General features: G+C 33.6%; 2 protein-coding genes across 5 annotated transcripts; one reads left to right on the forward strand and one right to left on the reverse strand.

The window, feature by feature from the left end:
• The first annotated feature begins 580 nt into the window (after window positions 1-580).
• Window positions 581-3,883, forward strand: LOC110656934 (G-type lectin S-receptor-like serine/threonine-protein kinase At4g27290). Its single transcript, XM_058139550.1, has 6 exons — window positions 581-2,012; window positions 2,102-2,268; window positions 2,378-2,588; window positions 2,678-2,915; window positions 2,992-3,142; window positions 3,223-3,883. The coding sequence occupies exons 1-6, from the start codon at window positions 596-598 to the stop codon at window positions 3,520-3,522; spliced, it is 2,484 nt and encodes an 827-aa protein (XP_057995533.1). The 5' UTR covers window positions 581-595; the 3' UTR covers window positions 3,523-3,883.
• Window positions 3,884-4,516: 633 nt separating this feature from the next.
• Window positions 4,517-12,180, reverse strand: LOC110656935 (protein NETWORKED 1A). 4 transcript variants are annotated; one of them, XR_009145563.1, is made up of 9 exons: window positions 12,010-12,179; window positions 11,100-11,236; window positions 10,603-10,662; window positions 9,158-9,260; window positions 8,143-8,737; window positions 6,052-6,187; window positions 5,713-5,880; window positions 5,519-5,622; window positions 4,517-5,015 (listed from the first exon to the last, which is right to left on the reverse strand). XR_009145563.1 is itself a non-coding variant. In XM_021813937.2 (8 exons), exons 2-8 carry the CDS (start codon window positions 11,169-11,171, stop codon window positions 5,572-5,574), a joined length of 1,185 nt encoding a protein of 394 aa, XP_021669629.2. In that variant the 5' UTR covers window positions 11,172-11,236; window positions 12,010-12,179; the 3' UTR covers window positions 4,517-5,571. The 4 variants fall into 4 exon arrangements, 2 of the variants coding, with proteins under 2 accessions (XP_021669629.2, XP_057995535.1); XR_009145562.1 differs by having other exon boundaries at window positions 4,517-5,111; XM_021813937.2 differs by having other exon boundaries at window positions 4,517-5,622.
• Window positions 12,181-14,378: the final 2,198 nt, after the last annotated feature.

Here is a 14,378-nt window from a genome sequence, read left to right on the forward strand (position 1 = left end):
TTAAACTTTTCCCGTCAATCCTAACATCATTACAACACATTAATAAGACATGGTAAAAATATCATCATACTAACACTCTGAGCTTATCAATTTAAAATTAGAGGTCGAACCATAAAATGAAATCAATCCTAAAAATAAAGAATAAATTTAGTAAAATTAAAAGAATTGATTTTCTTTGTTTTTTTAAAGCTTTATTTGTTGTTATTGGAAATGGGAGTCTCATATCAATGGGCAAAGAAAAAAAAAATCGAATATAAAAGATGTAGGCCATTAAATTTAAGCCCATCAAATTAAAAATGAAAATTGAGTATAAAGTCCAACACTCCAGCTTATAAAAAATTTTGATACTAAAAACCAATTTAAAGAAAAATGTCAAAAAAAAGTGAGAAGAAAAAATTGCTGAAGTTGAGAGGGAGATACAGCTAAAATTAAAAAGTCCATGGAATTGAAAAGTCCATGGCGTCCATCTCTCTGTTTTTTTATTAATTTTTTTTATTCTTTAGTTGACTCAGCAAGACTTTCCATTATATTTGGGTTATTTCTTGTTAAAAATTAAAACTATATTGCCTTCAAAATTATTTGATAGGCTGTAGCCATGGATGTTAACAGAAATCCAGTGTTCATGGTTTTTGTTCTCTTTTTATGCTTATCTTTCCAGTTCCAGATATCTTTTGCTGCGGCTAAAATCTCTGAAAACCAGTCTCTATCAGGTGACCAAACCATTTCCTCTGAAAAAGGGGCATTTGTACTGGGTTTCTTCGAGCCAGGTAACTCCTCAAGCTCCTACATAGCCATTTGGTACAATACAGTGTCTGAACCGAGCGTTGTTTGGGTAGCAAATAGAGATAAACCAGTTTCTGATAAATACTCTTCACAATTAAGAGTATCAGATGGTAATTTAGCTCTCTTCAATGAATCAAATATTCTAATATGGTCAACGTATTTGAACCCTACAAATTCAAGCTTTTTGGAAGCGGTACTTCTGGATGACGGAAACCTTGTTTTGAGAAATGGGCCTAGTTCATCAGACCCACCACTATGGCAGAGTTTTGATCATCCAACTCATACATGGCTCCCTGGTTGTAAGCTTGGACTCAACAAAATCACCGGAAAAAGCACACGTCTTACTTCATGGAAAAGTAAAGAAGATCCTGCACCAGGACCCTACTCTTTTGCGCGTGATCCAAATGGAACCACACAACTTTTTATCTTGTGGAATACAAAACCTATGTGGACTAGCGGTACTTGGAACGGACAAATTTTCAGCTTAATTCCTGAAATGATATTGAATAATGTAATTAACTTTAGTTACGTTGACAACAAAAATGAAAGCTATTTCGTCTATTCTCTGTACAATAGTTCTATTATATCTCGAATCGTCATGGATTTTGGAGGGCGTATTCAATTTACTTCATGGTCAAAGCCCGCCAAGCAATGGAATTTGTCTTGGGAGCAGCCAAGGGATCCATGTGACTCTTACGCCTATTGCGGGGCATTCGGGACTTGCAATATGAAATCCCAGCATCTTTGTCATTGTTTGTCAGGGTTTCATCCAAAGTCAGAACAAGAGTGGAGTTCGGAGGTTTACAATGATGGGTGCGCGAGGAAAACCATTTTGCAGTGCGGGAATTCTAGTCTTGTTAATGGGAAGAGTGACCAATTTTTGGCAAGTCCCAGCATGGTATTGCCAGCAAATTCACAGCTATGGGCACTGGCAATGAAGAATGCACAGGAATGCGAATCCACTTGCTTGAATAACTGTTCTTGCACTGCTTATGCTTATAATGCCAGTCACTGTTCATTTTGGTATGGAGATCTCTTGAATCTTCGACAGCTTGCAGATGTTGACCCTTATGGAGAAACTCTTTACGTCAGGCTTGCAGCTTCTGAGTTCTCAAGTTCTAAAAATAAAGAGAGAGTTATTGCGGTGGTTGTGAGTTCAGTGATTACTTTAATTCTCCTTGGCCTGGTTCTATCAATAATCCTGAGAAGGACAAGAATGAGAAAAACAGGTACTCTCTTTATACTCGGTGTAAGCATAGCTCATTTCCATGTTTCTCTGTTTCACCTTCAGGTTTGATATGATAGTTGTCCTAAACAGAGAAGGTATCAGGAAGTGCGTCTGAGATCAAAAACACTATTGCAGCTGGAGGAGGACAAGACAATACACAGCTGGTTTTATTCAGCTTTAAAACTATATTAGCCGCGACAAGCAACTTTTCCGAAGCCAAGAAACTAGGAGAGGGCGGGTTTGGCCCTGTTTATAAGGTATCTGCTCCAGACGAAAATAGATTGTGCTTGTATACGTTGCATTTTTACCTTATTCTGCTTTTGTTCAAGTGATTGATTTGGGCATTTAATCACATTGAATTTATAGGGAAATCTGCCTGGTGATCAAGAAATAGCTATAAAAAGGCTTTCAAGAAAATCAGGACAAGGACCCGAGGAATTCATGAATGAGTTGAAACTTATTGCCAATCTCCAACATAAGAATCTTGTTAGGCTGTTGGGTTGCTGTGTTGAAAGGGAAGAGAAGATGCTGATATACGAGTACATGCCCAATCGAAGTTTGGACAAATTTCTTTTTGGTAGATTTCTATTTCTTTCTCTTTCAAGACATTTTTGGGTCTAAAGATCCTCTGTATCACTAATCCTTACCAATGGCATTACTGACTAGATCCATCTGAAAAAGCAAAACTGGCTTGGGATAAACGCCTTAATATTACAGAAGGCGTAGCTCAAGGACTCCTCTACATCCACAAGTTCTCTAGATTGAAAGTCATTCACAGGGACCTGAAGGCAAGCAATATTTTGTTGGATGGAGCAATGAATGCCAAAATTTCAGACTTTGGAATGGCTAGGATTTTTGGCATAAATCAAACAGAAGCAAATACCAACCGTGTGATGGGCACTTAGTATGTCTAACTCTTTCTCTTCATGTCTAACTCTTTCCCTTCACAGCTTTGATGATTGAGCTTGCTATTATTGCAGTGGTTACATGTCACCGGAATATGCTAATTCTGGGAAATTTTCGGAGAAATCAGATGTATTTAGTTATGGTGTGTTCCTGCTGGAGATGGTGAGTGGAAGGAGGAACACAAGCTTCCATCGCAGTGGACTTTCTTTCACCCTTCTTAGCTGGGTAAGTCTAAACTCTAAACCAAACCATATCCTTCTGAGTAGGTAACAGATTATTTAAATTTATGGGCATGCAATGTCAAGGCATGGGAACTATGGAAAGAAGGAAAAGAAGCAGAGCTAATAGATCCATCAATGAAGGATACATGCGGCCCTGAAGAAGCTGTGAAGCGCATACAAGTGGGGCTGTTGTGTGTTCAGGAGGATCCGATTGATCGGCCAACAATGTCTTCGGTGGTTCTCATGTTGGGCAGTGATACTCAGACGCTTCCACCACCCAAAGAACCAGCATTTCACACTCGCAGAACTTTAGAAGGTTCTTCTCCAGGGCCAAACGCATGTTCCAACAATGAAATGACTATCAGCTTCCCTGAAGGTCGATAGAAGCTCTCATCTTTTCAAACAGGTTTCTAATAAAAGAATTTTTTTTTTTTTCCAACTTCATATTTTTCACTTAGGAAAAGTATATTTATATAATAAAAATAATAAAATTAGTCTAAAAAATAGTTTGCAAATGACATTCTATGTCATTTGCACTTAATCATTTATAATATTTTTATCTCTTTATAATCAAGCCTTAGTTTACCTAGCTTTGAGAGAACTAGCATATTAGGTGAGCTTGGATCTACCCTTGTTTTAGTTAGACTTGGAGTCTTGGACCTCAGGCCTTTTTTCTCTCATACAATGAATTATCATTTTCCCCAAAAAAAAAAAAAAAACTATCTCATGTATTTCTTCATTATTATTTTTTTCTTATTTAATGCACTATTTTAATATCAATATAATTCATATTGTCTCTTGTAGTCATTTGATTCTATTATAAACTAAAATCAAATAACATGTCATGATAAATATAAAAAAAAAAAAAAATTGCGAAAACGATCCCGAAAAGTTTTTCAGCCGTGTCTTGTTGGAAATGTTTTTAACACTGAAAACGCCACCCCATGCCGTTTTCGCGCATCACAGCTCACCCCTAATAGATATGAGAAGGATTGGGTGAAAGAAACATTAAAGCTATTTTAGTGATTTACAATATATTTGGGAGAAGAAAGATGTTTAAAGGTAGGTTAATGAAAAGTGAGGTAAAATATTTACTCAAATGTGCTTTAGTAATTTCATATTACTTGGGTGGAAGCTATAGAAATATAAGATAAAATATAAAAATTATTTAAATATTTTTATTGTATAAATTTATATATTTTATATTTAAATAAGAACAAATTTGAAATTTTTAAAAATGTATTGATGAAAATATGGGCAATGAAAAATTTGAAGGTTTTCAAAAAAATTTCAATTCATTAATTTATTGAGTTGGAAAGTGAGAGTTTTGAAAATATTCCCTGCTACCTTTTAAGTAATCAAATTCATCACAAACAAATAAATCACCAAATGATAGACAATTAGATCAATAAAACAAATGTAAAAATACAAAACTGACTGCGCTATACTTGTACATTTAGATTTCTTCTACATCAAACGCTCACCCATATATATATATCTGCAATAATATGCTTCATTCAAATGTGGAGCTTAGGTACAATTTCTGCTCAGAATGCTTTATACCCGAAACATGATAACCCATCAGCCTCACCCAAAGAGAAGATGCACTGGGGACTGTCCATATTTGTGAAAGCTTTGACTCTCATGCTTTTCCTAATTGACATAAATTAAGAAAAAAAAGGCATCCCACTCCAAGCCGATGAGTAAAAAACTAAAAAAAATATTATGTCAGCTTATTTGGATGCACCTTGAGCCTAGGGTGCTGCATCATCTATCAGATAGAAGTAAGCAGTGAACGCACATTTAAAACCCATATGCTGACATTAATGCCCAGCAAATCCAGACATGTTGCTATCCGATGGAACATCACAACTCTCCTGCATAAAAGTATTGGTACCATAGTTGACAGTCTGTCATGCTGTTGAAAAATTCGCACTAAGAGACTTGGTGCAAAAAGTTATAGTTCCATGCTCCTATATGAAACAACATCTACAATCTTAGCCAGCTTGTCATTTTGATTTCTCAGACAGCATTGTCAGTACAGGCATGTATTGAAAAACAAAACCAAAATTTGCTTTCATGCTAATTAGATGAATAACAGCTGGCACCTAAATAAAAATATATTTATATGTGCTGTTGATGTGTGATACACATATAGCAAATAGATTTTGATTGCAAATATGATCCAAACCTGGCACTTTAATTTCTTAGGCAGTTACCTAAGAAAGCCGAATGCAAAACCATATAAAATAAATATTATATCCAACAGCATCTGAAGGAAGGAAAAATAAAGAGTATGTACAGTAGCACCTCAGGAGTAGGAAATTCTATGCAGCAGTAAAAGAGAAGAAGAAGAAGAAGAAATATGAAAGATACAAACCTCAAAACACATTCTAATTAATGGATCCCCATGGTTCTAGATGCAGCCAATTCCTATGCTTCATGGAATTGCCTGAACAAAGGCTTCCTCTGTTCTTTTTGAATCTTCAAGACAGAAACAAGAAAACCATTCTCAGAATTTAATTGATCCTCCTGAAGCATCAAGAGGATTGCAAATCAAAAACATTATATTACCTGTGCCTCTAATTCAGCTATTCTCTGTAATGATGCGTTTTCAATGCAAGCACGGCGCTTGCACTCTTCTTCAAGTAAAGTTGTCATTTGATACCTCAGCTCAGCCATTTCTTGTGCTAGGTCATCAGCTTCTTCCTTTGCCTTCAATTTTTCCTCTCTCAAAGCTTCCTAGTAAATTCACAAGTTAACATTGACTTATGTTACAGCCATGAAAGCTCAAAAATATACAAGGACCACAATTCATTATGCCAAAATTAAACATAAAATTCAGTTAATCAACCTCATTAACATTGTCCCACTCCAAGGTAATTATGCATCCTCATAGGTCATAACCCATACCTTAAGCTGTTTCAAAAGAACTTCATATTCGCTTATCTGGTGAGACATTCTTTCCATCTGGTTTTTCAAATTTGATTCTGGTACCAATACAATAGCTAATTTTGAAAAAAGTAGACCAAGTACCTCTCCGCAAGCACTACAAAAATATTATTAAAATATTACAAGCAATTAAAGGATGCAATTCTGAAAATAATATCAACTGTAGAAACTTAAAAACAAAGTTATGAAATTAAGGAAATTAATACAAATTAAAGGGGCACATTTATCCTTTTAAAGTGTTCGATGTGCCTTTGCATGAATACTAAGCCCAGAATTCTCGAGTGCAGAGATGAACAGCCGAGCGCTTTTGAATTGATCAGGAGTAGCCAAGAGATTGGATAGCATACAACTCAACTCAGTTAAGTAGCATGAAAATATCTTTAGCAGGGAACATTTTTCATCTTTGCAATTGGCATGTTTTTTAGGTAATTAGCATCACCTTCTAACTCAGCATTTACGAAATTTCAGACATGCAGCCTTATCTTTTTGCCTTTTTCATTTTCTCTTTTCAATCTCTTACCCTCTAAATTGTATTAATTTACATGCACAACGTCAAAAAGATAACCTGATTCATTTTCCATAAAAAAGATACACATATAAATAAATTACAAAAAAAATAAATCATTTAAAGGAATTTTCTTGCCTAGACCCGGTCCACCATAGACCTAAGACATAAGATATATAGTGGGACTCACCAATTAAATACATGGGGTTCCACATGTTTATATCTTGGGTCTATGATAGATCAATTCCAGGCAAAAATTTCCCTCATTTAAGATGAGAACTGTACTACTAACAACACTTCATGGTCACTGAGAAGGAAAGACATCTTCCTAGGGACCATGAACCCAGTGCTGCTATCAAGCAATCATTAAAGAGACATTATTATCAAGTCAACAGCAATCGTGACAAACTTTCTTATACAATAATAAAAAAATTTATTTTGGTTCACAAACTTCACATATATTACCAGCCATCTACAGAATACACTAGCTTGTTATTAAAGGCTTAGTTGACTATCTACACAATAGAATCTTCTCAACCATTAACAAGATTAAATCCTTAAGGGTTTGCCAAACAAATTTTTTGGAGCAAGAACACTTAGGGTCAGTTTGGCATTGAGTTTTGCAACAAAAGAAGCTCCTTTTTGGAAAAAAAAAAAAAAGAAAAGAAAAAACTTTTAGATGTGGCGGGAAAAAGTGGTTAGAAAGTGTTTTTTAGTTGTTTTAAAATTTTTACAAGTAAATGATGTCAAATTTCACTTAAAAATAAATTAATGATGTCAAATTTCACTTAAAAATAAATTTTCATGGCATGTAATTAGGGGTGGCAATTTTAGACACGACCCACGAACACGACGAGAATGCGATACAAAAATATAGGGTTTTGGTTAAGCTTATTCGTACTTGTGTCGAATTCATGTCGCTCCATTTATGACACGAGTATAATCGAGTCGTGTCACAGGTTAACTCGCTTACCCGAATTGATACATTTATAACACGGTTTAATATTCGTGTCACGTGTTGACTCATGACTCACGAATCCATTTGATCCACTATTACTCATGAATCCACTTATATAGCATGTTAAATGGGTTAAGTCGTGTCAAACTATGTTAAATGGGTCATTTCGTGTTAAATGGATTGTGTCGTGTTAAATACATCTAATACAATTAAATATTAATCGTGTCGTATCGTGTAAACCATATAATAGAAGGGTCATGTTCGTGTTTAAATTTTTGACACCATTTATTAATTGTGTCGTGTTCGTGTCACGTGTTGACACGATACGAACACGACCCGTCAACCCGAATTGCCACCTCTACATGTAATTAACATATTTAAGGTGTTTCTTCTCTAAACAGCAGCTCAAATAACAAAGCTAAATTGGCCCTTAGAATAACAAGTGCAACATATATGGATAATGACACTGAGCACAAGCAAACACATTGTGGATGTCATGGTTGGGGGGGTGATTTTGTGGGGGAGATCAGATTGGCTAATCATTATAAGCTTATAATTGAATTTGATGGAATAATAGGATGCAATTTACCTCTTTTCTCTTGACATATTTTTGCTCTCCGATTCACTTAATTTTTGCTGAATATTAAGTTGTGACTTGTCCTTGTTTTCTTGCCACTCCTCTATCTTTTGAAGAAATTGTCCCGCATGCATTTCAGATGTAAAAAATTTGTCTCTCAGTTCTTTATTCTCCTTTTCTAGGCATTCTATAATTTCCTCTGCATCATGAACTCGAATCTCCAGTTCTTCTATTAACTCATCCATTGCTGCCTTTTCTAGAGTGGTTTCCTTCTGGTCCCTTTTAGCTTCACAGCATGCTTGCTCCAAAGCCATTACATCAAGCTTCATACTCTCTATTTCACATTGGGAATCTAGGGTTAAAGAAGAAATAGATTCCTCCAATTTCTCTATGCATAAAACTGATTTTTGCAGCTCTAATTCTTTGCTCTTCAAATCCTGTATCAATAAGAAGCACTCTGTGTCAGACCTCTTCATTTCCCCCTGTAACTGACCAACCTTCACCTGTAAATTATCCATGTCTGCTAATTTCAACTCAAGGTCATGTACATGCTCCCCCAAGCTGTAAACTTCTGCATTCCTTGCATTTAGTTGATCCTGCAGGTAATCTGTGAAACATGTGATGATCAAGTTAATATGCATAAATTATTGAGTAAAAATTCTGATTCAATCTGTTCAACATCCCTATTTGCCTATTACAGGATATAAAGAAGATGGACAACAAATTTTAGGATAGCCTGCTATAAAACTATATTTCCATAGTAATGAATGTCATATGAATGACTTCAGACAAAATGATCTCAATGGTGAAAACACATCTATCCCATTAATGAATCAAATACTAGGTAGCTTCAACTGTGAACTTTGTCATAATATTCTATACAAATGACCTCTAAGATTAAAAAAGTAATTCGTAGGGAATTCCTAATAAGCAAAATTAGTGCATCAATTTTGACATCTTGCTGATAAAAATAAAATGAATTAGAAGCTATGTAACTACTGTGTTAGAACAAAAGCAAGAACAGTACCTATCTCTTGAGTGCAGTTCAATAACTCTTTTTCCAATTTCTGAATGTGCTTTCTGTCTTCAGCACGAGCTTTTGATAATGATTTCACATGTAGTTCCAACATCTGCATCAAAAAAAGTCTCACAATTAGATGATTCTATTAATATTTCATTCTTTTTGTAATGCCAATTCTTTTTTCTCTCTCATAAAATAACTACAATATCTTCATATAAAGGAAAGTAGCGGGAGGATCAAGCTGCAACTTCCTTTTTTTTTTCTTTTATATTTAATTATTTTGACCTTCAACCAACTAGAAATGAACACAGACTTCTATAAAAACACCTCAATGTAAATATGTGGAAACCAGAAAGTTTTCGTCTTCCTTTTTTCTTCTTTAAGGCGAAAATGAATTTTTTTATTAAAGATTGTAAAAAAAAATTAAATACGAGACCTACCTTTTACTATAAAAAAAATGATAACTTAGAACTCAGCATTGTTCTACTAGCAACTCAGCTATCTTTGGTGTTGGACATGATCTACCAATTACTACATATTAACAACCGGCATTGAAAAGGCAATCACTGACTAATTGCAAACTGAACCACCAATCTTGCTGTGGTTCCCAATCAAGCCAGTGATCCACAATCTGGATCATGACAACACCAGCTTTTCATGTTATGGTCATTTAGAACTTCTAAACTAGTCTAAAATCTTTATCCAACTGGAAAGACCAACAGTTAAATTTTAGCGATTTCTTAAGTTATATAAAATATTTCTACAATTTGAGAGGCCCATATATGATTATTTCACGAGTTCCTAAACTATCCTTTATATATAGAGTTGCCACAGTACACAAATATCACAATCTAGTGTCGAAGGATGGGTCATGGATGATGTTAGTAAACTAAGACATTTTAAATTAATTGTGAATACATTAAATGTTTTGGATATTGATGTGGATTTGGTGTCTAACAGAGGTGAAAGGCAAAAAAGAATCCATGTAGTCGACCCTAACTAGTTTGGGATTAAGGCGAGCCTAGTTGTTGTTGTTATTATTGTTGTCTGAATGCATTAAATGATGTCTTCTTAAAAGAAAAGTGGAGTTCCCAAAGATAGACAAAAGATTTGGGCCAGAGGGCTCATAAGCTATGTGATTCTAAAAGAACATTTCCATTAAGGAAGCAGTGTAGTATTAACTTCTCCTATCAAGAAGAAAGAAATTTATTGAGCAGCCTTTTTCTCAAAGGAAAATAATAAATAATTCACTAAGAATTAACAAAAGATTAAATTGAGAGGAAAACAGGAAACTGCAATAGCATAAGAGAAAAGAAAAAGTAATGTTCTACCCTTGCTCAATTCATCTGAATTATGGTTTAGCCTTTAGGAATCCATGTGAATGGCAACTAATTTCTTACATCTCAAATTGTTTAGTTGAAAGGAATACCAATCTCAAATGAAAATATTACCTGGATTAGTTCAAAGCTATGTGATTGAGATTTACTCAACAAGTATTTTTCTTTCTGTAGCTGCAGACAGAAAATAAATAAATGATCAAATAGTTAACTGAAATGAAACTTTAGAAAGAACCAAAGAGACCCTTTGATCCATGAAAATATAATAATCACTTAATAACAAATTGTTCATTTAAGCATTTTTGAAAAAATAAAATCTAATTACTGATAAACTCATTAACAAGATTTGACCAGTAACTCTAAACCAGGCTTCTTTATTAGAAAACAATATGTTGCTCAGGCTGTACTAGTAATTATGTAAGGTTGTTCACATCTAAGTTAATAAATACAACAACTGCCAGGTACTCAAAATGCATGCTGAAATTAATTTTCAATCAAAAGTTTGGTATATAAGACTGTAGAGGACTCATGACACTGAGCTGGACATTTTTAATCAAATACAGAATGATGCCTTTATTTTCTAGCAGAAAGTAAAAGGACATAAAACATACCTCTCTGCATCTTGTCCCAATCTGCAAAAGTTCCTCTACGTCAAAAGTGCTGTCACTGGAGCTACTTGACATTAAGAGAGAAAGCCTCACAACAGAAACTAAAAAGATGTCTATATTGCTAAGTAAAGGATATGGACCTATCAAAGAAAATGAAGGAAGTTTAGAATGTAAAATGCGGTACCAAAGTGACAAACAATTATTACAATATTGGAAGGCTGGACACAAAACCAGAAAAAATAAAAATTGAAAAGAAGATGAAATTGTTCATATCTATCATTTCCTCAAGAATTGAAATAACCCCTTTCCATTTCTCTTTCTACATAACATTGGAAAGTAGCACAAATTATGACTATGATTTGACTGCATTAAAGGCTAATATGGGCAATGTTCTCCAACACAAATATCCATTAAAGAAAAGGTAATGCATATAATATGACTATTCCTCTTGCTCAGTTGGTTCTAATATGTGAAAAATTATCAAACATACAACTCAAATAACCTCATCAGTCTCAGTAGAACTATTGAATTAGAAACAATAAACAAAAAAAGAAAGGGAAGATTTTATTCATTACATCAAACAGAGAGAACCGGTAACTGAACAGGTGTAAATAATTGGACAAGACCCAAATTTCCCAAATTAACAAAAAAGACAAATTTGATAGGATATGGAGCAAAAAGCAATGAAATTGGAGGGAGAAAAAAGAAGGGGAGGGGGGAAGGCAAATAGGCAACTTTATGAAACAGTACAACTGTATCAAAACGATTCTACATTTAAAACAATTCAAGCTAAGGATCTTCTATTTCCACAGGAAAATCAGTTAATTTTATTCGAGCATACTGTCCAATAACCCAAGCAAAAAGATACCCACGTAACCATAAGCTTCTATACAAAAGTAAAGAGATTTATTACCGGAAAACGAAGTAACAGAATCTGAAAGGTTTAAGTCGAGAGATTTGGGAACTGGAGAATAAGATATGCGAGCTGTGAGTTAGGTAGGCTGTGCCGCAGTGGCTAGTTCATTGAAGCATTGGAGTAGTCAAGCTGAAGAGATTAATCCAACGTTTCTTTATGTCCATTTCGAGGCCACCTCTGTTCTGCAATTTGAACGCAAGAGAGATGTTAGCTGGCAACGGATTCGGACATGGCCCAAAGTGTAATGGGCTTTCTTAGACTAATCTAATCTTGGCCCAGCTCAAACATAACCTGGACCTGTACTCTTATATTATATCATTTGGACTTTGGACTAATAAAAAGGATATTTGTATTACAAGAATTACTCTACCATAGAATGAAGCAACGTATTACTTCCTATCTCTATTTCTGGAGGCGAGTGTTGGAGTTGTTTCCCTCGGCAACATGTAAATGTGCTTGTGGCATGCGTTCTTCATCCTAGCTTGTAAGATTTTTTTAAATTGGGAGAGTGAAAATTCGAACTTGACTATGTTAGATGAGTGATATAGTTTTAATCACTACACTAAACTACGCTAAACATCAAGGATAGGATTGGTATGGTGTTGTACACCACTTGCCATTTTATCTCCTCAAGCCCATCATGTGGCTTAGGGCTAAAACAACCAATCCAATAAATTAGAAGTTAAAGCACTATTAACTCTGAAAATTATAGTACAGCAACCAAGAATAAAGTAATTAATTATCCAAAATATTTGGCTGTCGCCCTCTCATTCAACTGAAACCCTAAGTAAACTAAACCACTCAAGTGGATTAGATAATTAGGTCAATGCTGGGTGGTTTGCAATCAACTTTAATACACCTACTTAATTGTTATCTGTCAGTTGTGAATTAAAAGTAATACCTAAAAAAAGAGTATAATAAAATGCTTGAAGGGGAATTAGCTTTCCCTTTGGTCCACCAAATTAAGTTATCTTTAGGGTTTGTTGGGGTGTGGTCTTGTGTATGAGAAAGTCAAACTCTTAATGTTCAGTTATGTCAATTCTTAATTATACATTTACATCACTTCCTCAACCTTAATTGGGGTAGGCATTTTTCTGGAAAATTTAAAAAAAAAAAATTCCAGACTTAGGCTATGAAAAAAAATAGATTTTTGCTCATTTATTTTACAGAAATATTTTTTACATTTTCTAGCATTTGAAGTATTTAAAATAATTAGTTAATAAAAAAAATTTTAATAATTAATGAAAAATTAAGTCATTTTAAAAAATAATTTTTTTTAAAGGAAGTTATTTTTAATTTTATTAATTTTGATAACCTTATTTTAAATGCTTATATATATATATAATAAATATATATTATTAATTTAATATTATAATTAAATAATAAAAAATATTTTTTCATATAAAAATTATTTTTTTAAAACAAATCAAACCTTCATCATTATATTATTGTTAAGAAAAAAAAAAACCAATGGACGGTGAGTGCAATAAGGGGGGCATGAATCTAATTCCAGTATTAAATCAGCCCATTGAGCTTTAAAGAAATTGAACCCACTTATTCAATGACCTAGTTGACTTTATATTAAAGTTGACTCAAATGAGGTGGCCAAGGCCTTTGCTTACATCTAAAAATCTCAAAAATAAAAAATTAAAAAAATAAAATAAAATAAACCCAAAATTTGATGAATTAGGGTTAGCATGTACAAGTGTCCAGTCCCAATTCCTTATTGAAATTCTTTCACGAGAATAAAAAAAAGAAAGCATCCATGTTCTTGATCAAATCCCAAGCTTGCTTAAGCATGTGAATCCATAAAGGCTGCCGACAGCAGGCAGTTATTTGTACTAGTTTAGACAACGAAGTACCAACTGCCAGCTTCTAGAGCACAGTAGGTGAAGTTAAACAGTAAGTTCACCAATATTCTATGCTCTAACAAAACTAATTATGCCATAGATTTTGAGTTTTTTGGCCAAATTTTGCACGTAAAGGCAAGCCGCCCATGAGAATTATACTTAAGATGTGCTCACCTTTTTTTGACCAACCTCAATTAAAGATTTAAAAAAAAAACTTTTTAAATAAAAATTAAAGGCTTTTTTAAATATTTTTATAAATAATTATTTAATATATTTAACACACTGAGGTAGTGTTGCAAAATATTTAATATTATTCATTTACTATAATAATTTTATTAATTTAGTATGATAATATTAATAAACTTTTATTTATAAATAATATTTGTTTTTTAAAATTTTTTATATTATATAATTATTAATATTTTTTTATATCACATTACTATTTAGTTAATAATTATACTGTATCAGTGTAAGCGCAGATAAGAGAGTAAAAAAAATATTAAAGTAGTTGAATAC

The sequence above is a fragment of the Hevea brasiliensis genome, chromosome 17, assembly GCF_030052815.1.
Source record: "Hevea brasiliensis isolate MT/VB/25A 57/8 chromosome 17, ASM3005281v1, whole genome shotgun sequence".
NCBI lineage: Eukaryota > Viridiplantae > Streptophyta > Magnoliopsida > Malpighiales > Euphorbiaceae > Hevea > Hevea brasiliensis.